Below are 23,587 nucleotides of genomic sequence, written 5' to 3'. Positions count from 1 at the left end.
ATTCATCAATTCATCAGTCCATCAACTCATCAACTCATGAAGGTGACTGGTTGGAAGGAGGGAGTATGTTAATGAGGAAGAGTGTGGCTTGAAGGGTTCAGACAGAAGTCTTGGAGTTGGGGGCATGGGGCTGCCATTGACCTTTGGCTCTATGTGCAAGGGTTTGGGGAGGCACATGGTGTGGATTGGCTGAGTGCTGGGTGGCTTTTGGGTGGAGACAGTGGAGTGTGGAAAGGTGACCCATGAGTGGGAGGGTTGTGGGCTTGGCAGCGCTGGGGGCAGGTTGGAGTATTTGGTTAAGACTATACTTTCAGGGATCATTTCTATAGTATGTTACTAGAGAATTGTGGCTGAAAGTGTAGCACAGAGGTAACCACGAGGAGGAGCTGTGGTGTCTTCTTCTGAGTGTGAGGCTCCTTCCTGACATTGTCAGCAGCTGCTGCTTAATGTTGATGATCATCCTTCGCTTCCTTTTTGTGGGGTGAGAGGAAGATAACACAGGAGGTGTGGTTTTTGATCATTTCTGCTATGGTTTCATGGCTTTCAGCCCAACATTTTACCCATTATATTTTCTATGCTCCTCAGTCATTTTGTTGTGCTGACTTTTTTTCTTTCTCAGAAGAGAGATACTGGAGGCAATGTTGGAGACTTAAGCCTATCCCTTACTTCCCTCCCAAGATAAAAAAATGAGTAAAAGGCAGGAATTCCTGTGAACAGCAGGGTGGAGGTAAGTTTAGAACCAGAAGTTGCTTCCTTCTCTCAGTCCTTTCCAAAACACTCCTCCATACAATTTCCCATTTAGCCCCTGCTCCTGGTAGTTCTCTCTCAACTCATAACCAAAGTAGAATCGTGGGGACTTTCATTTTTGTTAATTTTTTTTCTTGAGTGGAAGATGGGGATGGGTTTACTTCACCAACATTTTCCCCAATGTCCTTCTGTCTACTCTAGAAATAGAAAAAGAGGGAGAAAAGTCAACAAAACCAATGGTAGAGCAAACATATTTAATACCTTGCCAGTAGTTTAGGGGCAGGCTAGGTGGTGCAGGGGATAGAGTGTTGGGGCTGGGGCCTGATATCAGGAAGATGAATCTTCCTAGCTTTGAATCTGGCCTCAGGTACTTACTAGCTTTGTGAGCCTGGGCAAGTCACTTAACCCTGTTTGCCTCAGTTTCTTCATTTATAAAATGAACTGGAGGAGAAAATAGCAAATTATTCCAGTATCTTTGCCAAGAAAACCCCAAATGGGGTTACCAATGTCAGGCACAATTCAGTAAGAACAACCAGTAGTTCATCTCCAGCATTAGAAACTAGCAACAAGGGAGGAAAGGCAACCTGAATATCTGGGTACAGAGAGGTTGGAGTGGGGTGGAGGTGGGGGTGGATAGGGCCAGGGCAGGATCCGGAGGAGCCAGGCCTGGAATTGGGGACAGTGGCTGCATTCAGGTGAGTGTCAAGCAGCTCTGGCTCACTGAGACTATAAGCTCCCTCCCCTGACTGACCAGAAGGGATCCTGCCAATGGGGTAGAGGATGGCTGGTCCACCAACCTCTGGCAGGCAGGGAGAATGGAAGCACCAGCTTACCTGGACTGCCACCTGGTGCCCCTCCCCCACATATCATTGTCTAAGTGTGGTCAATTGGAAGGGACCAAATGGAAATTAATGCCTTTCTGAGCTGACAAAAAAAAATATATTAAAACAAAATCAAAAGGCTGAAAAAATCTAAGCAAATGTAAGGTTATGTCAAAGTGAAATAGGTTAAGGAGAAGAAATTCTAAAATTATTTAGACGATCTGAATACCATGACTCACCCCCCCACACACCTAAGTATAGATTTCTTATTTCAAGAAATCTTAAAAGAAAATTGCCTGATCCCTTAGAATTAGAGGTGAAAATGAAAATAGGAAAAAAATCTACCAAAACCCTAAAATGAAAACTTTCAAAGTAAAAGAAGACGGAGAGGGAGAAATAAATGGGAGAAGGGGGAAAGGAAGGGAAAGAGAAGAGAGTGGAAAGAGGAGGAAGTGAAAGGGAAAGGGGCAATGGAAGGAGAGAGGAAGTCTTATACTGAAAGAATAGTGGGGTTGGAGTTGATGGCAGGGATTGGGGTTAGGGTAAAGACCAGTTATATTTGAAATAAAATAAGTCATTTCCATCTATTAATTATTTTTAAAAATGGACTAGCAGTCCATTTTGAGGGTTTTGGCTTTTTTTTTACATTGCCAAAATTTCTCCCAGCATCCCTTTCATCTATCCCTCACAGAGAGCCATTGCATATAAGGAATAATACTCTTAAAAGAAAAAAAAATAGCAAGAATAAAGAGAAAATAATAAAGGCAATTGATATATTAAATATATGAATTTCATACCATTAATTCGTCTCTGAGGTCAGAACTGAGGAAAAGGTGAAATTCAGCTTGGGTACCCTACCTGTTAGTAGAATTTGAGAGGTTGGACCAGCAGAAGGGACTCAGCAACGCATTGCATCTAGGAGAGTGTCAAGGAGTTGGTGCCCACTGAGACTATAAGCTCCCTCCACTGATCGACCAGAAGGGATCATGCAGGGAGGTAGAGGATGGTGGGCCCACCACCTCTGGCAGGCAGGGAGAGTGGGAGGATCAGCTTAGCTTGACCATCATGTGATGTTCCCCCTCACATATTGTACCCTTAGTTTCCTGAAAACCCTTTCACTGGTTTGGGACACGCTCTGCTGTAGGTGAGAGAGGACTAGAAAGCCAAAACCAAACCCTTCTCTTCCTCATGAACATCACAGACATACATACACAATGCAATCATATCTAGGCTTACATATAGATATGTTTTCCTCCAGGCTCTAGCCCTGCTCCTCTACCTCACCCATTTCACAGTGAACCTTCTTTCATAGGAAAAGAGAAAACCCATTCATTCAATGAACATCGTGGACTTGTTCTCCAACTCTCCAAAGAAATGGGCGGAGGCAGCGTCTCCTCAAATGGTGCCCTCCCTCAATATGGGCAACTGCCCAGTGGAAGCAAGGCTGTGCTTTCCAACTTGGCCTCAGGGGGACAAAAAAGATAAGAAAAGTTTATTCCAAAAAGGAAATTAAAAGATGGAAATGACTGATTATATCTTGGCTATGACTAGCCACCACCTTGCCCCTGCATCACTGTCCCCATGGGTTCTACTGCCTGGTTCTCCATAGGTTACAGATTGCCACTAGATGGCAGTAAAATTGAATGTCTCTGGGGAAGTAGCAGTGAGAAAAAATTGAGTGACACCATGGGGCAAAGGGAGTGATGAAAAAAGCTATTAAAATAAAGAAGGAAAGGAAAATGTAACAAAAACTGTTGCAGGAAAAAAATCACATGAGAATAGCGAAGCAGAGAATTCTTTTCTTATAAAACTAAGAGCTAGGCAACACCAAAGATAAATCTCAGAAACAAAACAAAACTCATTATTTCTCACACAGAATGATAACCTAAAATACAGCCAGAAGAGAATAAAAACAACTAACTTTTGGTAATAACATGAAGGAAAAAGGACCCACTCAGCCTGTGTTCTCTTCCTCTCACCCAACACAAAGGAAGGGAAGAACGATCATCAATGGCAGACAACAGCTAGAGACAAGTAGTGTTGTAAACCAGCTTCACGCTCAGAAGAGAACACCACAGCTCTTCCTCGTGGTTACCTCCGTGCTACACTTTCAGCCACAATTCTCTAGTAACATACTATAGAAATGATCCCTGAAAGTATAGTCTTAACCAAATACTCCAACCTGCCCCCAGCGCTGCCAAGCCCACAACCCTCCCACTCATGGTCACCCTTCCACACTCCACTGTCTCCACCCAAAAGCCACCCAGCACTCAGCCAATCCACACCATGTGCCTCCCCAAACCCTTGCACATAGAGCCAAAGGTCAATGGCAGCCCCATGCCCCCAACTCCAAGACTTCTGTCTGAACTCTTCAAGCCACACTCTTCCTCATTAACATAATCCCGCCTTCCAACCAGTCACCTTCATGAGTTGGTGAATTGATGAATTCAAACACACACAAGCACTTTTGAAGCATCCACTCTGTACTTGACACTTATTAGAATCACCACAATCAATCAATCACTTAATCAATAAACATTTGTTAAGTACCTACTAAGTGTCAGGCACTTTCTAGAACTTGGGTGGAGATGCACAGTCCAAAACCATCATGAAACACACACGCATAGACACAAACACAGACACACACAAAACACACCCTGTGCCATTGAGAAGCTTCACTTCTACAAGGAGAAAATGCAACAGCTATGGAGCCCTGAGAATCCAATGTACAAAGCAGAGAAGACAGCAGGGGATTACTGCCAGTTGGGAAAATGGGGAAAGGCCTCTTGTGGACCCTGCATTTGGGCTGAGCCGTTGTGGAAGCTTGAGATTCCAAGAGACTGGCTGGAACAAATCAAGAGGGAGAGCATTCCAGGAGATGAGAAGGGGGCCATGTGCAAAGGCAGCTAGAGGTGCAGTTTTGTGACCAGGGAAGGTCAGGCAAAGAGTTTGTTTTGTCTGGAGTGTGGAGTGTATGAGGGGGAGCCAGGTGCAATCAGGCTAGAGAGGGAGGCTGAGGTAAGATTGTTTATTCCATGCCAGACATGCCAAGGACTGGAGTTTATACTTGATGCAGGTAGTAGTTGGGAATTACTCAATCTTCTTGAGCCAGAGAACAAGTAGTGCTTGGGTCTGGGAGCTGGGACCAAGTTGGGAGGCTTGCTTTCACTGGGCAGTTGCTCACATTGGGGGGAGGGCAGTGCCAGACAACCTCTTGGAGGTATCAGTGGGTGAGATGGATTGCTCAGAAGATAGACCCACTTTCCCTGTTGTTGGTGACAACTGGAAGTAAACTGGAGGAAAAGGGGAATAAGAAGTAGAGAGTTAGTGGGAGGGCCCACATGCCATTTTACTCTGTCCCTCTACCAAAGCCCTGAGAAGATGTAATGTAAGTGGTCGGTATAGAGGGAGTTGGAGGATGAGGAGATGGTGGAAGGGGCAGGAAATAAAGGATGAGCACTGGAGGATAGGAGATGAAATACCTAATCACACTAGAGAAGGGGCCATATATTGGAGATAATCGTGGGGTAGAATTGACAAAGCTGGATGACAGATTGGACTTGAGAGGGTATGAGGGAGTGAGCAGTCAAAGATGACACCTAGGTTGTGAGTTTGTGCAACTTAAAGAATGGTGATAGTTCCCTCAACAGTAAAAGGAAAGTTGGAAAGAGGTTTTTGTAGGAAAGATAAAGAAGTTCAGTTTTGATCATGTTGAATTTAAGATGTCTACTAGTAAGAGATCAAGAGAGAGGTTTGGGTTGGATAAACACATCCCAGAATTGTCCATATAGAGATGATAATTAAATTCATGAGAGCTGATGAGATCACCAAGTCAAATAGGATAGAGGGAAAATAGAAGAAGACTTAGAACAGAGCCCTATGGGACACATTGGTTAGTGACCATGACCTGGATGAAGATCTAGCAAAGAAGACTGAGAAGGAATGATCAGATAGGATGGAGGAGAACCAGAAGAGAGAGTAGAGAGTATCAAGGAGAAGAGGGTAATGATATAGCGTCAAAAGCTGCAGAGAGGTCAAGAAGGATGAGGTTTGAGGAAAGACCATTTGATTTGATGACTAAGAGAACACTGGTAACTTTGGAAAGAGCAGTTTCTTTGAATGATGAGGTTGGAAGCCAGACAGTAGAGAGTTAAGAAAAGTGAGAGTATAAGAATTGGAGGCCTTCTCTAGGAGATTAGTTAGAAAAGGCAGGAGAGCTATGGGATGATAGTTTTTGGGGATACAAGAATTAAATGAGGGCTTTTTGAGGAGGGGGGACACATGGGAATGTTTGTAGGCAGTAGGGAAGCAGCTAGTGAATAAGGGATGATTGAAAATAGGTAGGTAGGGAGGGAGGGAGGGAGGGAGAGAAGCAGGAAGGAAGCAGTGATTAACAGTGCTGGATATTAAGATAACTCCTCCAAATGAGGGCTGAGCCAAGGCCACCAGAATTTAGAGAAATAGGGCAAGGCTTGCATGAGTGCTGATAGTGAGTGAAAAAAGTAGAGTCAGGGAAACAAGATACACTATGGCTATAATAAGGTCAATGAAAGAAAATGACACAAAGAATCAGCAAAGAAGATGAGAAGGGCATAGTCTGACAGGTTGGAGGAGATTCTAGGGAGATCAATGTTTTGGAAGCAAATGAGGAGATAAAAGTCCAGAAAGAAGGGGTGGTCAACAGCTCTGGCTACTGTATAAAGCTTTCTTCCAGGGAAGAGTAGAATGATAATCGAAGGTCTGGGCTTTATTCTCCTTGCCCTCGCTGACGTTCTTAGATTAATAATTCTCTTTTCATTCATTCAGTCTTGTCAGTCTTCATCTCCCGGATCTTAGTTTCCCAGTTTGTTTCTGAATAAAATCCTCTTTGGTATTCAAAATCACAGAAATCTGGTACCCTCTGTGGAAGGAAGGAATTTTATTACTTTTTTAATTTAATTTTTTTATTTAGTAAAACTGAAAATATTTTTGGTCCTTGACCTTTCTTAGGGTAACAGATTAAGAGTGACACCCTAAACTAAATCTTGTCTAAAATCATTACCTTCCCATCCTCCTGCTTCAGTTGAGCCTAGGACTCATCCTTCTCTATGGAGAAACGATTAAGAAATGAAATTGGTCAAAAAGAGACAGTAACTTTGCTTTCTCCAGGAGTGAGAGAGGTATATGAGAAAGGTATATGATGATATCTCAAAATTGTTTTAATTTGCATTTCTCTGATCAAGACTGTATATAGTTTTGATTTCTTCATTGAAAAACTGTCTGTTCATATCCTTTGACTATTTATCAATTGGGGAATGACTCATATTCTTATAAATTTGACAAAGTTCTTTATATATTTGAGACATGAGATCTTTTTCTGAGAAACTCTGTAATTTTTGTCACAATTTTCTGTTTTCCTTCTAATCTTAGCTACATTAGTTTTGTTTGTGCAAAATCTTTTTTGATTTAATGTAATCAAAATTATCCATTTCATACCTCACAATGCTTGCTCTTCATCTCTTGTTATTCATAAATTCTCCTTTCTGTAAGTCTGATAAGTAATATGTTCCACATTCTTCTAATTTTCTTATGATGACTTCCTTTGTATCTAGGTCATGTATCCATTTTGAGCTTTTCTTGGTAAATGGGTGTTAAGATATTGGTCTATGCCCAATTTCTGCCAGACTACTTTCCAGGTTTCCCAATAATTTTTTTACCAATTAATGAATTCTTATCCCCAAAGCTTAAATCTTTACATTTGTCAAACACAGGATTGCTCTAATTATTTGCTACAATGTAGCATATGTCTACTCACTTCTGCTGATCTACATTTCTTAGACAGTAACAGATAGTTTTGATAATTACTGCCATACAATATAGTTTAAGACATGGTACTGCTAAACCTCCTTCCTTTACATTTTTTTCACTACTTCCTTTAATATTCTTGACCCTTTGTTCCTTCAAATGAATTTTCTTATTATTTTTTCTACTTCAGCAAAATTTTTTTTGATAATTTAATTGGGATGTCATTGAATAAATAGATTAGTTTGGGTAGTTGGTAAAATTTTATTATTAAAATTTTATTATATTGGCTCTTCCTACCTATGAAGAATTAACATTTCTTTATATCTGACTTTATTTGTATAAAACACACTAAGTATATATACAAACTAGAATCATTTGCTACTATGTAGTGCATATCTACTCTGTTCACTGATCTATCTGTCTACTTCTTAGCCAGTACCAGGTAAGTTTTGATAACATAGCCTTATAATATAGTTTGAGGTCTGGTACGTCCAGTGCATTTCTACACACTTCAAAATCCTCTCCATGCCAGCCATGAGGATGGATCCCATTTAGTAATTTGATCTTTTGCCTCCTTTGGCAATTTTGAGGATGGAGTATCAATTCTCAATGGACATTATTTCATTGATGATTGTGTCTGTCATGTTCTTTCCCTCTAAAATCATTAGGTGTAGCAAAAGTGTCTCCCTCCTTTAAAATTGTTACTGTTAAATTAATCAGCCTTAGATAACTGATTTAAAATGCCAACATACCATTGGATGAAGGTGTCCCAACACACACATTAGATGAGTGGTGGTGTGACAGCATAAAATGTGAAGGAGTGTATTGTTCTGGCCCAGCATCAGAGTGTTTATCCCCAGATGAATCTTCTCAAGTCATCTACTGTGAAGAAGTCCAATCTGGTGGGCATATAAAACTCTAATCGGTAAACCAGGTGAAAGAACCCTCCTCATAAATATTTTGGAAAGTGAGGCCATAGAAGTGAGAATGTATACCCTCTACTGATCCAAGCTGTCAGTGAGCTGATGTCTACAAATCTAGCAAAAGCCCTTCATTTCACTCCCTCTGGAGCCCGTGCCTTATCGTTGATCCATATAGCTAAAATCCCATTGGTTGCTCTTCAGTTCAAAATTTAGATACCTAACCCCTAAGTAGTCTGTGTTATATATAATCTAAGAGAAAGTAATAGATAAACTGATAAGAACAGGGTTTTTTTTTACTTTGATCAGTATTTCTAAATATTTTAATACTTATTTTATTTTATATAATTTTAATATTTTTATAATTTTAAAATATTTTAAGTCAGTGTTTTTAATTTCTAAAGTCTTATAACAATTCTATATATATCAATAAGAAAAAGAAAGACAGAATAAATCTAAAAACATAACTGGTAATATCTTTCTCTAACCAATAAGACATAAAGTAAGTCATATCTACAATACCTTTATAAAAAGTAAACAATCACTTTTTGGTTAAAAGAAGAAACAAATTAGTGGTTATCCTGCTATTATAAAGTAAAAAATTATATTTATATATAATTGTCTAGTATAGTACCTGTCCTGTCTTTCTCTGATGATGTACACAATGTATATTTCCCTGTTCCATTTCATTGTGTCCATTAATTTTCTCATGATGTTGCAATACTTTTACATGACTTTTAAGCTGGACAACACAGACTCATTGCTCAGCCTCCCAAAGTTCCCACAATCATTTTGTAGCTGTATACTCTGTACCCCTCGTGGGCCAGATGCTGGCAAACCATCTTTTTTGTTCTTTGGTTTGGTTTGCCAGCTCTGGCTGTTTCAAAAGCAAAGTATCTGTTTTAAAAGTAAGCCACGATCTTTGATGTGACTGTTAGGTTCTTCTGATCTATAATTACAAAGTCTGGTCCTAGTGTATGAACAGTTAGGTTTACCCATCTCTATGACTCTTCTTGACTTTACACATCTCTTTAAAATAGCCTTGGGTCAGCAGTCCCCCTCAAGTTATGCTTACCTTTACTCAGTCAACCAGTATTTATCAAGTGCCATGCATTGTGCAGTGCTAGGAAAACAAAATGAAGCAAGGACAGTCCCTTCCCTCAATGAGCCATGGTGGCAAGGGACATGGAGGAATGTTTCATTAGGTGGCCACCTTCCCTGTCTCCGCCATGGCAGCACTTGTCTCCAAAGCAAAATCTCCAGGCTCTGTTCAGAGAGACAATTTAACCTGGTGCTGTGAATAAACCATCAGGTTTCAAATGAGATAAAGGAGCCCCCTCATAAAAAAAATAAAAAATAAAAAATTCAGGCCGAGGTCATAAAAAGGACAGACTACACTTTGCCTTGTTAATTATTTACAGCTTGTAAAATTGATGGTCTGATTCATTTAAAAATCATTCTGTTCTTTTCTGGAATCTAAACAGAACATGGACCATGCTAAAGGTGCAATTGTCTCCTCATTGCTAAACTCTTCTTCCATCTAGTCATTCAAATATATAGACAGGTCCTCTGGCCAAAGGTTGCACTGAATTCCTGAGGAAACAACTGAATGCTTTTACCTTATTCAATTAACATTTTAAAAAGATACACAGTGGCTATCACATCATCACAATTCCTATCAGAATCTTCCTTCTGAAAAGATAATAAAACATGATAGGTAACATAAACTTAAAATCCATAGACATATAATGTAATTGATCTCTTATATTTACAATGATAAAAAAGATCCAAATAATTATCTCCCAATAAAGTTATAAAAGATTCATTATCCTTGCAGTGGACACCAGTACTTTATATATAAGAGCAGCTAGGTGGTGTAATAGATAAAGCACTAGGCCTGGAGTCAGGAAGGTTCATCTTCCTGAGTTCAAATCTGGTCTCAGACACTTACTAGTTATGTGACCCTGGGCAAGTCACTTAACCCTGGTGGCCTCAGTTTCCTCATCTGTAAAATGAGCTGAAGAAGGCAATGGCAAATCATTTTAGTATCTCTGCCAAGAAAACCCCAAATGGGGTCACCGAGAGTAGGGTTCCACTGAAAAAAAATGACAGCATAATTTATATCTCTCTGCTCCAGCTGATTGAATCTCTGTCCATTAGTTTTCTCATTTGATTGCTATACTTATGGTCAGTTTTCAATCAGTTAACATAGTTATTTGCCCAGGTCTTGATGTTAGCCCAAATAACCTGAGGGGGAAAATTTTTCTTTCAAGAGCAATTTGCCAAAGGAAATTATGAGTATTAAAAAAGAAAAATCTTAGTAACTAAAATCCAAGAATTAATTATTGACAGGTATTAGATACTCACTAAGAAGATTAAAAAAAAACCCAATAGTGGAATCTAGATTTTCTGAAATGAACATCCATTAATGTTTACATTTTTTAAAAAGTCAATTCCTTAATTTAAAGTGCCAATTAATTTAATACCCAAACAAGCTTTGGTGAGATTAAAAAAAAAAACAAAGCCCAAATACATTTAAAAACACTTAACAGATAACTCAAAAAACTTTTTTTTTCTTTTAGGCAACTGGGGTTGTGACTTGCCCAGGGTCACACAGCTAGTAAGTGTCAAGTGTTTGTTCTGAGGCTGGATTTGAACCCAGGTCCTCGTGACTTCAGGACCAGTGCTTTATCCACTGCGCCACCTAGCTGCCCCCTAAACTTTTTTTTTCTTAATCAAATACTCTGGGGACCCTCCATCAGAGCTTTACAGCAAAGGTCATTCGATAATTCTATCCAAGACACAGGCCCTTTAGTTGTTGGGACAAAACTGCTGGGAGATCGTCCTGGGCAGGGTAGACTTCCCTCCAAAGTTCCTCTGAGATAAACATGTCCGGGAATACCAAGAGGTTGCCATTAAAGGTGGTTAGATATAGAGGTTTTCCAGTCTCATTGTATTGACAGATCCTCTGTGTAGCTTGGGGTTTCTATTATTGATTCCAGTTTGGCAGGGCCTTGGTTCCTCAGTTCTTGAGGGGGTTGAGACTGTAGAGGATGTCTGTGTTGGGTGGGGGTGTGAATTTCTAGGCTCAGGAGGAACCTCAAAGGCCAAAGTCCCTCCAGGGTTCTTGATGCCTGTGGTTAAATCAGTGTCCTCTTCAAACTTATAGTTTGTAGGATCAGCTTGATCTCCTGGAATGTTTGCTAGCTGAGAAGGGCCTTCTCTGAAATATTCATCAAGGTCGGCTGTGCTCAAGGGAGTTCCTTCTTCCTCATCATCTGTAGTTTGGAGGACTGGTTGGCCTTCTGAAGGTATGAGAGTAAATGAATGAATATCTGTGGATGGTAATTTGATGGAAGTCACTGGGGGATCAAGTGTCTTGGTGCTCGAGGGCTTTATTAGTTGGAGTTCTAGTTTGGGCTGGGTTAAGTTGTCTCTGAGTAAATCAATGTTTTATTGGGTCAGAGATGGACTTTTCTTTTGCTCTCCTGTTAATCTTGGGGCCAAATGTAGTTTGAGTTTCTCAAGTAGTTCTTGCTTGGCCTTCAACACCTCCTTTTGTTGATGTTTGCTAATTGCATTCTTCTGCTGATGGAACTCTGAAGGGATCTTTTCTTCTTTTTTCTCAAGCCCAAGGCTCTTAACTTCCAGCATTTCTCTACGTTATCTTCGTCTGCTTTCAGCCTCATGGTCTGACTCTTGAAGGGCCTGGTACCTCTCATCAAGATTCACCCTGTTTAAGTGTGCTTCCATGGGCAGAAGCCGCACCAATTGCAACGGCTGTCAATAGTGGGTATAACCCATGCTCCAACTGATTGACCCCTGCAAGATTCAGGAGTCAGCATAAGGGGCATAAATTCCATATTTTGAGATCTCCTTTACTCCTTTACTATTGGAAACTATCAAGTTCTCAGGCCAAGGGGTGGAGCTCAACTCATAGGAGGATATGGTCTAGAATAGTTTTGACAATCAATAATCCAGCAAAGTCAACTGATGGTCAACTGATGCGGCGATTACTGAGTTTGATGCATCATGCCCAGTTGATGGAGTCTGTGGTGGATAATAACAAACTTGATGAGAAAACTGGCGCTTTATTGTAAAGATGATTTTCATAGTAGCAGTTGAAACCCTAGTTTGGGAATTCTGCTAGGCCTTGTTCAGAGTGCACTCAGATTTGGGGTAGGACTTTTTCAATGCAAGCTTGTTCCCCTACTACCAATTTCAGCAGAAAGAGGCTACAGAATGAAATGAAAAGACCAATTCTTTCTCTGTTTAGTTCTCCCTGAGGGACTTCTTGAATAGCTTGTTGTAGTAAGGGCCTTCGATTGCTTGCATCAAGAAACCTGCCCAGGCCGGCAGTATCATCCCCACCAAGGTGATGAACTGAGGATCCAAGCTCTGAGAGATACTGGTCCCCTGGGCTATCTTGGTACTTGTTGAACTCACCTTCATAATAGTAATAAATTAGTAAGGTCAATAAACAGTGATCTAGATGGTCTCCCAAGCTGACTCCTGCCTCTATCCAGTCAATAATCCTGCATCATAGAAGGTCAAGGTCTTTAGTGGCATAAAAAATCTGTTTCCTGGCCCTATCATATTTGGTTTGGATGTTCAGTCCAACCTCAAGTAAGTCATGTAAGGAATCCATAAATATAGCGGTGATTATGATATAGATTTCAATGCTTCTATTGTCTTTTAATAAAATCAATTTGAATCTAACTTTTCTTCCTCTTTGTAGTTTCCCCTACACACTCCATATTTCAATTTTAGTTTTAGTTTCTACTGAAACTGACTGAAATCCTCAAAAAACTCAAAATCAAATAAATTGACACACCAATACTAACATGGCATAAAAAGACCCACAAGCTAACAATTTAAAACTTGTAACAACTGTTCACTAAGCAAACTCCCAGAAAGTTTAGAATACATCTTATCATAGGTATTCCCACAGCTTAGGCAAACAATATCTTAACTGAAACACAAGCATATTATCCTTTCCTAACTTCAAACCACCTTCTTTCACTCCTATTTAGCACATGACGACACAAAAAGTCGGCAGCTTTCTCCTGCGCTCCATAAGTTGGAAAATCGCCACCCTCCTTCTCTGTAAGCGCTCTCATAGCCAAGTGTTTCAAAAAGGAAAAGCAAAAATAAACCCAGGAGAGGATGCCTCCTAAAATCTAGCTCTTTCTTCGGGCTACAAAACCATAGCAGGCTGCCTGTATTTCACTGCCTGCTGGGTAGCGCTTAATTTACATATCCCGCCCCACCTTCCTCCACGGGTTAGTAACATTCCGGAATACCCTGCTTGCTGGGGCAAGAAGACCAGCTGGGGTAGAGGTGGTTGCTCCCCAGTGAGAAAAATTCCACTCACCTTCTGTCCTCCCCGCTTCACTTAACCTTCCCCTTAGAGAAAGCACTGGATAGCAAGGAAAGGGGAAGAAAAGCTTCTAGGGTTAACTCCCTGCAGAAAGGTTCCCTTTGGTTCTGAAACAAAGGGGCCTACAAAATTAAAAGAAAGGAAAAGAAAAGTTCTGCAGGATCCCTGTCTTCTGTTCCCCAAAGGTCTTTCTGCTCCCCATTTGGGAGAGTCATCTGTGTGCTGTAGGCATTTAATTAACTGTCGGATAGAATTCACCTGAAAATCCATTGGCAGCAGAGTTTACTTTCCTGTCCCTCCCCTCTCCCATTTTTGGTAATTTCTTTACAACTTCCATTTTATTTCAATTTTATTTTCTGAAATTGGAAGGCTTAAGATTTATATTTCAATTTCTGTTAATTTGGATTTTTGCAGATAATGCTCCATTACTTTCCATTGTTCAGTTTTGTGGGCACATAATTGTCTAAATCTTTTTATTTCTTTTATTCGTTAATCTCTATGCATTCTGTCTTCAAGGCCAGTCATTTTGACTTGTATAGAGTTCATGTGTGCTTTTAAAATTGTTGTCCTTTGGACCCACATGCACAAAAATATTCTTAGCAGCTCTTTTTGTGGTGGCAAAGAATTGAAAATTGAGAGGATGCCCATCAATTGGGGAATGGCTGAGCAAGTTGTGGTATATGAATGTAATGGAATATTATTGTGCTATAAGAAATGATGAACAGGCTGACTTCAGAAAAACCTGGAAAGGCTTGTATGGTCTGATGCTGAGTGAAGTGAGCAGAACCAAGAGGACTTTGTACACAGTAACAGCCACATTATGCGACTACTAAGATTGTTAAACTGAACCCTTCTCAGCTTTATGAGGATCTAAGACATCTCCAGAGGCCTCGGGATGGAAAATGCTGTCCACATTCAAAGAAAGAACTATGGAAGTCGAATTGCTATCGCTTATTTTTACCTTCTGTTGAGTTTTGTTTCATCTTTCTGATGGTTCCTCCTATTGGTTTTAATTTTTACTTACAACTTCACTAATGTGAAAATATGTTTAATGGGTATGTAAATGTAAAGCCTATATCAGATTGTGCGCCATCTTGGGGAGGGAGGGGAGGAAGGGGGAGAAAAATTTTCAACTCAAAAACATATGGAAGTGATTGTTGATAAATCAAAATAAATTAATTTTAAAAAAGACTGGAAAAAAAAAGAATAAAAAAAATTGTTGTCCTTTGGGGGCAGCTAGGTGGCACAGTGGATAGAGCACAGGCCCTGAAGTCAGGAGGACCGAGTTCAAATGTGGCCTCAGACCAAATACTTGACACTTACTAGCTGTGTGACCCTGGGCAAGTCACTTAACCCCAACTGCCTAAAAAAAAAAAAAGAAAAAAATTATTGTCCTTTACTTCCCTTCTGCCAAATTTTCCTTTACTTCAGTATTTATGTGTTCCGAGTCTATTTTTTGGTCATAGCTTCTGCGTCTTTTGATAAATTTTCCATTTTCATCACCAATTTTTCCTATCTCGACAGCTGAGTTTTAAAAATTCTACATGGAGAACATGAATATCTCACCTAAATTCATTCCTAATTTCTTTTTGTGAATGTTTTCTCTTTTGACCATTCTGAAATTTCTTGCTATTGGATCTCTGGGGAGTTTATACCGGTCTGTTTTCACCAGTCAATAAAAGTTAACTTTCCTTCATATTATGGAGATAAGAAAGAACTGGACCTGTGATTTTATTGATATGAGGAATTTTTGAATGAGAAAATTCCTTCTACCAAAATAAGTCTCTACCTTCTTTGTCATTTACAGACTATTAGAATTGCCTAGAACACTGAGAGGTTAAGTAACTTGCCCAGAGTCATACAACCAGTATGTGTCAGAGACAGAATTTGAACCCAGGTCCTCCTGGCTCTGGGACTAGGTCCTTATCCTCTAAGACAGGGCTGCCTCTTGCAACATTGTAATATTTGTCTAATGGTATTTGGTTTCTTTTTTAAAGCATAATGTAGGACTGGCCAGTGAGAGTGCAGTCCTTAGACTGTGTACTAAATTTATTTATCCTCAGGATGTGGAATCTTGGCAAGCCTACCTCTGGCCAAGAGTGACTGAGGGGCTGGTACTTGGTGATATGTTTTCTAATTGACTGAGGAGCTGGAACTAAGGGTCCATAGAAAAGATTTGACCTCATGATTTCTTGATTTCTTTCTTGGCAGCTTTTTGGTGAGAAAGGACTGCTTCAAAACTCTTGAGTGGTGAGAGGGGCAGCAGCAGTGGGTCCCCACTGGTCCCTGAATTTATGACGTCTTATCTGCTACTGGCTGCCACGTGTCCCTGAGTTCATGGCACCATTTCTATTTGGGTCCAATCACCGACTGGTAGATCCATACTATTGGGACTTTGGTCACAAATCTATGAGGGAAGAGATCTAAGTAAGACCTCTAAGTATTAAACCTCTATGATGTGAATTCCTTAGATTTTTGCCATATGCAGGGGGAGTTGTTTTCTTGTATTGTGGAACCAGCCGTAGATTTTTTGTGTCAGCTATATAATACCTTTATTTTGAGGTGTAGAAGTTAAAGAGGATTTTACTGAAACTTTTCCACCTTACTGTAGAACTCTTCACTGTTGCCTGCTTTTCTGTGAAATGGCGAAACTATTATCTTCTTTCTTGTTCTTGATGCCCTGCCCAGGAAACAGCCTACCACATGCCAAGAGCTTGGGTTACAAAGACTAAAGGGAGTCAGTCCCAGCCTCAGCCCTCAAGGATTTGACATTATTCTCATGTCTGTGTGTGTAGGGGTGGGGGGTTGGAGAGAGAGAGAGAGAGGAGAGAGGGAGGGAGAGAGAGAGAAAGAGAGAAAGAGCTTCATAGGTGAATCAGAATATCTATGGATGAAATTGCTAGTGATGGCAGGGCAGGGGAGGAAGAGTGGGCAGGGAACTGCCAATTCAGGGAATGAGGAAAGGGAAAGAGATGACACTTGAATTGATCAAGCCTTGCAGAGGGCTCCAGTTGCCAAGGATTAGAGGGGAGGAAGGAGAGGCTTCCTAGACCAGAGGGCCAAGCAGGGAAGCTGGAACTAGAATGTTTCCTCTAGTGATTAGCAGATAGACCTCTTTTGTCTGTGGCCTAGATATTGAGGAGGAGTAAAAGGTAATGATGTTGGCAAGTTAGGAAGCAGGTACATTGTGCATGTAAGGTTGGGCTTGCATTAACCAAGGGAAGAGTTCATATTTGATTGTAGCAGACGTGAGGAGTCCTGGCCAGAACCTTCAAAGGACTGATAGGGTTAGTGGTAGATATACCTCTCAAAGGTCCTAGCATGTTTGGGATGTTCCTACTAAGTGATATATTTTGATGGTGCAAGTTTCACATTGTCTCAGTTTGCCTACATACTATACTCTCAACCACATTTATTTAATAACATAATATTATTATTTTTGTTAGAATTCTTGTTTTGGACAAAAGTACCAAGTCATCTCAAGCTAACAAGAAGCCCACATTCTTCTACTCATGACCACGTTTTTATTGGTCTTCCCCCTAAATACTTCTTATTCCACATAATTGATCCCTGACCTTTGTCTAAGCCCTCCAAGTTTCAAAGTTCTTAATTAACATATAGTAACCTTCCAACAAATCCCAAGATGAGCTCAAGGTTATTCTTTTGAACTTCAAGAATTTATTAAGCACCTGCTATGGGCCCAGCAACTTACTAGGCCCTTAGAATACACAGACCCAAACCACAACAAAATCCAAACCAGACCAAACCAACATACCTAATGAAAACTTTTGATTGTGGGGATTACAAGCAGACTAGTCTTTTAGTGTTATCCTATTCAATATTTATGTTTTTAGGAAAAGCACCCATCTAGATGATGGGTATATATAAAGAATTAGGGTAGTAACTATGTGAGCGGAGAGGAGACAGTTGGGAGAGATAATGTGGAAGTCAAATTCACAAGATCTGGCAACTGAGATATGGGTCTATTAGTATGGCTGTGTTTGTTTCTTCCCAGGGTCAGGTAGTGGGTACCTGTCTGTGGTTAGAGGATGGGCCAATTCATCATTGATGAAGTACTTTCGAGTATTCTGTGTTCCATCCTTGGTGTAGCAAGGGACCTCACCCAGGCTAACCAGGGGCACTCAAATATGCCATATAAGTTCTCAGCTGCTTTTCCCAAAGGATCAATAAACCATACAGTAGAAAACTGGGAGGGAAACCAGTACATGAAAGCTGTGCTGCTATGGGATCCCTGTAGGACTCTGTTGGAGGCACAGCTCTAACACCAGCATCCTCTCTGTCCAGGTTTGATTTGGGGGTGAAACAAGGTATTTGAAGTCTCCTTTACCAAAGGAGACTTGCTTTGCCCTAACGCAGCTAGGACATACAACAAGGATATAGAGGCAATTTAGCTTCTCTGACCATGGTTCATGTGGAAACAAATGCATCTTGTCAGTAGAACATCAGGGTATGGAGACTTGTCTCTAATATAGTAAACTGAGAATAGAGATCCACATTCTATAAGTCAGCTTCTTCCCAGAGTCTTTGTCTCTTCGGCAATCTGTATTCAGCATTATATATTTTCTCTCTCAAAGCCAGAAGAATCCAGGATCTCTCTCTTCCCAATCTCAACAACTCCACTCTGCCCTTCGTTCAGGCTTGGGACATTAGTCTCCACCAATGAGGCAGAAAGTCCCATCCCAATGGGATTTGGGGCTCAGATTACATTTGTGAAGCACTTGGCAAACCTTAAAGTGCTATGTAAATGCTAGCTATTACTACTACTACTGCTGCTGCTGCTGCTACTACTACTACTGTTATTATCATTAATAAGCTCAAGCTGAGCCTAGTGCCATGGCTCTTGGGTATAAAACTTCAAGCTGTCAACAGCAAAACAACCAGACCTTATCATTCTTATAGAAATAGAGATAGAATAGAGAATAGAGGCAATTTCCTCTATCAATACAAGTCAGCATCTCCTCAGCATTTTGTAGTCTTAGAGTGTTTCATATAGTACTGAGAAGTTAAATGATTTGCCCAGAATCACATATAACCGAAGTCTTCCTGACTCTGAGACCAACTATCTATCCATTAAGCCACAATACCTTTCACATGTATATTGACTACACATGCACCTAAGGTCCACAGATTGCCCTCCTGTTTATTTAAATTATTGTTTTAACAAAAATATGGACTGGGCTTTTGGGACCATTTCTTGGAGCATGCATTAATACTCTCAGTCTAGTCCTAGACCTCATCATAGAAGCTTAGGGGAGCCTACTTCCTTCCTCTCTCTGACTACTGAGCCAGAAGACTTGATGACTCAGGAATTATTTAAAGCAAGCTCCTGGGAAGATGTAGGAAAATTGGAACACTAATGCATTGTTGGTGGAATTGTGAAATGGATGAAATGGAAATTGTGAAATGATCCAACCATTTTGGAGAGCAATTTGGAACTATGCCCAAAGGGCTATAAAAATGTGCATATCTTTTGATCCAGCAATAGCACTTCTAAGTCTGTATCCCGAAGAGTTCATAAAAATGGGAAAAGACCCACATGTACAAAAATATTTATAGCAGCTCTTTCTGTGGTGGCAAAGAATTGGAAATTGAGGGGATGTCCATCAATTGGGGAATGGCTGAATAAGTTGTGGTATATGAATGTAATGGAATACTACTGTGCTATAAGAAATGATGAGCAGGTAGACTTCAGAAAAACCTGGAAAGACTTGTATAGACTAATGCTGAGTGAAATGAGCAGAACCAGGAGAACGTTGTGCACAGCAACAGCCATGTTGTGCGATGACTAACTTTTATAGACTTAGCTCTTCTTAGCAATGCAAGGATCTAAGACATCTCCAAAAGTCTCATGATAGAAAATGCTATCCACATCCAGAGAAAGAACTATGGAGTTTGAATGCAGATTGAAACATACTATTTGCTCTTTTTTCTTCTTCTGTTTTGTTTCTTCTTTCTTGTGGTTCCTCATATTGGTTCCCATTTTTCTTTACAGTATGACTAATGGGAAAACGTTTAATAGGAATGTATATGTCGAACCTATATCAGATTGCACACCATCACAGAGAGGGAGGTGGAAATTTAAAACTCAAAAGTTTATGGACGTGATTGTTGAAAACTAAAAATTAAAGTAATTAAAAAAAAATAAAACCCAAAAAACTCCTGGGCTCTTGAACTTTTTTGCTTTCTGGCCCCTACCCAACTTAGAGCTGGTTATAAACAGGTAATTAAACACAATTGACTGTTATTTCACATTTTTCTCCTCCTTTTACAATATCTATTCTGAGTATAAGTTTTATGATGGACGTAATTTTTAGACATTATAATGGACGTAATAATACCCACAGTAACATATATGTATAAATAGTAAATTCACATATATGGGAGGTATAGAGTCAAAAAACCTTAGAGACTAACCTTCTAGAATTCAGAACCAATAAAGTCCTCCTCATCCAGATGCTTTCCTGAGGCTTGGCTTGTTTAGGCAGCCACACTAGTCAAAGGGCATAATATCCCTGACTCACTGGTCACTTAATTAGTGTGACAACATTTCTTGGCCTTTCGGACATTAGAGTCACCAGGTGTCTGGAGACTGTTCCTTCTGTAGGACTGTCAACTGTCATCTGGGAAGACTCACTAAGTACTCACCTGTACCTATCATTGCATTCATTATTAAAACTTTCTGAAAAGTAAAAACGAAAAAAAAAAAATCCACGCCACAGGTCTAAACTGGTGGTGGGATAGGATAGACTGGGCTTTAGGAGCTATGATTAGGGTCACGCATGTGGAAACTCCCTATCAGAAATCCTCTGTAATTTAACCGGGGCCACTAAAGTTAAATGAGCTGTCTAGGGTCACATGTTTCAGACACACATAACTTGAACCCAAATCTTTCTGGTTCTACTACACCTTGCTGGCTTTCATTCCTTATATAGTTCATTATTAGTGTTGTTTGGTTTTGTAGACTTGACCCTTACTCAGGGCCCCTGGCTTCCTTCTTGTGCAGAAGTCTCCAAGAGAATTCCTAGCATTTGATTATTTGGGGGAGGAAAGGGAAAACCTGGAGTCTTCACAATCCAATAAGAAGATCCAAATTTGCATAGAACCTTCCTATGCCCTTGATGGAAAAATGTCAACGGCAACCCCTTTCTCTAACCCTTCAATTCTCTTTTCAGCTTTGAGGTTCTTCTCTGTCACAAAATGAGTTGGACACTTGGGAATTTCACTAGAAAGCTCCCTCCTTTGTGACATCATTAGGAAGAGAGGTAGCTAAGGGAACCGATGATTGAGCCTCTCTGGGAACAACAGTCAAGATCAGCAGCTCTTAAAACTGAGAGTAAAGATTCACATGCAGCAAGGCCCCTAATCCAGAGAGTGAAACATGGGCTCTACCCAGAAAAGCTCCATGTCTCAGACAGCCAAGATGACTAAAGCCTCGCTTAAAGTTTCTGCTCCTATGCAGCGAGGGCCTGAGGTCAATCATAGTGTGAGTCCCCATCGAGGCCCTTCTGCCAGTCAGAGAGGTGCAGATTTGTCCCGGAGTGTTTCCCCCCAACGCGGAATGGAAAGCCGTCAAACCTCCCAAAGAGGGGTAGATACCCCTCAATCTGCTTCCCCCCAGTATGGGCTTGATTTCTCCCGAATTTCCTCCTCCCAAGGGAACGAATCTATTTCTCACAGCCAAGGCCATTTAAAGGCTGAAGCAACCCATCACGGCTCACCTCAATACAAACATGAACACGGCTCAGTTCCTCATGGGAACTTGCTTGCCCCGTCAGGGAGAGCACAGATGAAATATGATGGTACTTCTTATGGTGGCACACACAGGACCCAAAGTCCACCAACACAGGATCAAACACATAAAAATGTGGCTGCCCCAGGGCAAGAGAGCCATCGGAACATACTTCCCTCAGATGCCAAAATCACTTCCCGGGCACTGTACTCAAATCCGAAGGAATCAACTACAGTACCGAGCTCTCAATGGGATGTGGAACCACCGCCCTCCAAGGTTACAAACCCCCAAGGGGTCCGAAGCCCTCGAAGGTGTTTAATTAACCCAAAGGATGAATCCACCCAGACTGATTTCAAAAAGAATTTGGTCTATTCTGAGGGTAAATCTGTCTTGAGGAAACCACCCTCCTCAGATCCAACCCATACTGCTCTGGAGACCAAACCAACCCAAAGAACCATGTCTGTGCAAGAATCTCAGGCAGGTCCCCGAAGCACAGTCCATGCAGAAACTAAGGGATCCCACAGAAACTTGGGGTCTTTAGAAGTAGAGTCAGCTGTTAAGGTTTCATTCCGTAAGGATCCTGATCACCCCCAAAAAGTTGCAGGCCGATCAGAAGTTGAGACAGTCCAAAGACAGGTTCCATCCCCTACTAGGGTTGCAATGGCCCAGGAGGCAGAGGCAGCTATTAAGAGCTCTGCTCGTTCAGGGCGTGAGTCACGCCGGGTCACCATCTTAACAGAGTCAGATGCGTCTTCTCCAAGTCCTTGCCAGCAACCAAGTGAACCTTCCCACAAACCTCCAATTTTAAGTTCTTCCTTTAAGCCACCATCTTCTGAAGCCTCAGTGAAGGTTGCTACTGTTACAGAGCCAGAATTGATCCCTCGTCCTTTACCACCTAGGTCCTTACCAAAGTATGATCCTGAGTCTTCATGGTGGATCTTATTCCACCCAGAACCTCCTGAACCTCCAAAGTGTGAGACAGTCTTAACACAGTCAGAACATAGGCCAACTCACTTGGATCTTTTCATGTCCCAGATAGGGATAGCCTCAGCTTACTGTGAAGAGTTAATCATACAGAGTGAGAAGGCAACTTCTCCTGAACCGCAATCTCCAAGGACAATGCCATCATGTGATTTGCTGAAGTCTACGTGGCAGCCCTTGGAATCATCTGAGTCCGTGGAGGATGGAACCATTCAAAGGTTTAGTGCTTTCTTCCTGGGTATGTTTTGAAGAAGTATGCCTAGGTGCAGTCCCAATTTAGTGAGATGGGCCACTGGTGGGTGGGAATGGATGGCAGTAGATCACAGTGGGCTTGCCTACTACTACACTTATGTCAGCATGAGCACCGGTCACTCTTGTGACCTCTTTGGTTTGGATCAGAGCTGGCCGAGAGAAAAGCCAATTTCTTCTAAGGATACTGGCTCCACCTTCATCCCTCTTGTTCTCTGGACCCAGAGGAAATACCTAGTGATTTAAAATACTGGGTCTGGTCTTAGAATGTGGTTTCTAGAGTTAGAGACTGGGGAATGAGCTGGGGTGGGCGGAGGGTATTACAGAGAATCAGGTCTTCTAAGTAGATGTTCTTGAAGACAAGATGGAAAAGGCAAGGGGCTTGTTGTATTAAAATAGAAGGATATGGATGAGCCCTCTCAAATGTAGTTACCTTCCTTCGTGTATCTTTGGGATAAAATAACACTTGGGCAGAATCCAGTGTGCCAAGTGAAGGGAACTGGAATGGTTGTGGGGATTACCATCTGGTGCTGGAAGAAAAGCAATGATTTTTTTCTGTTGCTTTCAGATGTTACTGATGAGATGCTTAATCGGGTCATCTGGTGGTTGAAAGGTTTGTGTTTTTGCCCCATTTATGTCATTTGGAAGTGGGGGTGGTGATGGGTGTAGGAGGAGTGATTGGTTTACCAGTTCCCATTGGGATATTCCACATTTGCTGGATGTGACTTGTTTTTTCAGTAAACCATTTGAAGTATAACAAGGTGGCTCCTATGTGTTGAGATGTGAAGGTCCCTACCTACCTGTCATTGTGACCCAAATTTGATCCAAGGCTTTTTATCCTCAAGGGACCTCTATTAAAATGAGGCAAATCTTGGGAGGGAAATAGTACTGGATTTGGAGTCAGAGAGCCTGGGTTGGAATCCTAATTCTGCTATTTCCCATATGTGTGGCCTTG

General features: G+C 41.0%; 1 protein-coding gene and 2 non-coding genes across 3 annotated transcripts; 2 read left to right on the top strand and 1 right to left on the bottom strand.

Annotated features, from left to right (window-relative positions):
- The first annotated feature begins 298 nt into the window (after positions 1-298).
- LOC144458152 (small nucleolar RNA U3) lies at positions 299-511 on the top strand. Its single transcript, XR_013487702.1, has one exon. It is a non-coding gene; the product is annotated as a small nucleolar RNA U3 (small nucleolar RNA).
- Positions 512-3,517: 3,006 nt separating this feature from the next.
- On the bottom strand, positions 3,518-3,734 carry LOC144458147 (small nucleolar RNA U3). The gene has a single exon (XR_013487697.1). It is a non-coding gene; the product is annotated as a small nucleolar RNA U3 (small nucleolar RNA).
- A 17,206-nt stretch (positions 3,735-20,940) lies between these two features.
- Positions 20,941-23,292, top strand: LOC144457759 (uncharacterized). Its single transcript, XM_078156097.1, has 2 exons — positions 20,941-22,621; positions 23,201-23,292. Exons 1-2 carry the CDS (start codon positions 21,052-21,054, stop codon positions 23,290-23,292), a joined length of 1,662 nt encoding a protein of 553 aa, XP_078012223.1. The 5' UTR covers positions 20,941-21,051.
- The last annotated feature ends 295 nt before the right edge of the window (positions 23,293-23,587 follow it).

Source organism: Phascolarctos cinereus, unplaced genomic scaffold (genome assembly GCF_003287225.1).
Source record: "Phascolarctos cinereus isolate Bilbo 61053 unplaced genomic scaffold, phaCin_HiC Scaffold_5;HRSCAF=322, whole genome shotgun sequence".
Classification (NCBI taxonomy): domain Eukaryota; kingdom Metazoa; phylum Chordata; class Mammalia; order Diprotodontia; family Phascolarctidae; genus Phascolarctos; species Phascolarctos cinereus.
The sequence above is the reverse complement of the archived record's forward strand: the minus strand, read 5'-3'. Positions and strand labels throughout refer to the sequence as shown.

What these genes read in the sequence shown, in the direction of transcription:
- LOC144457759 (XM_078156097.1), top strand. Translation starts at nt 21,052, where the DNA reads ATGGGCTCTACCCAGAAAAGCTCCATGTCTCAGACAGCCAAGATGACT. An exon ending in GTTTAGTGCTTTCTTCCTGG is followed by an intron (nt 22,622 to 23,200) that starts GTATGTTTTGAA and finishes TGTTGCTTTCAG; the next exon opens with ATGTTACTGATGAGATGCTT.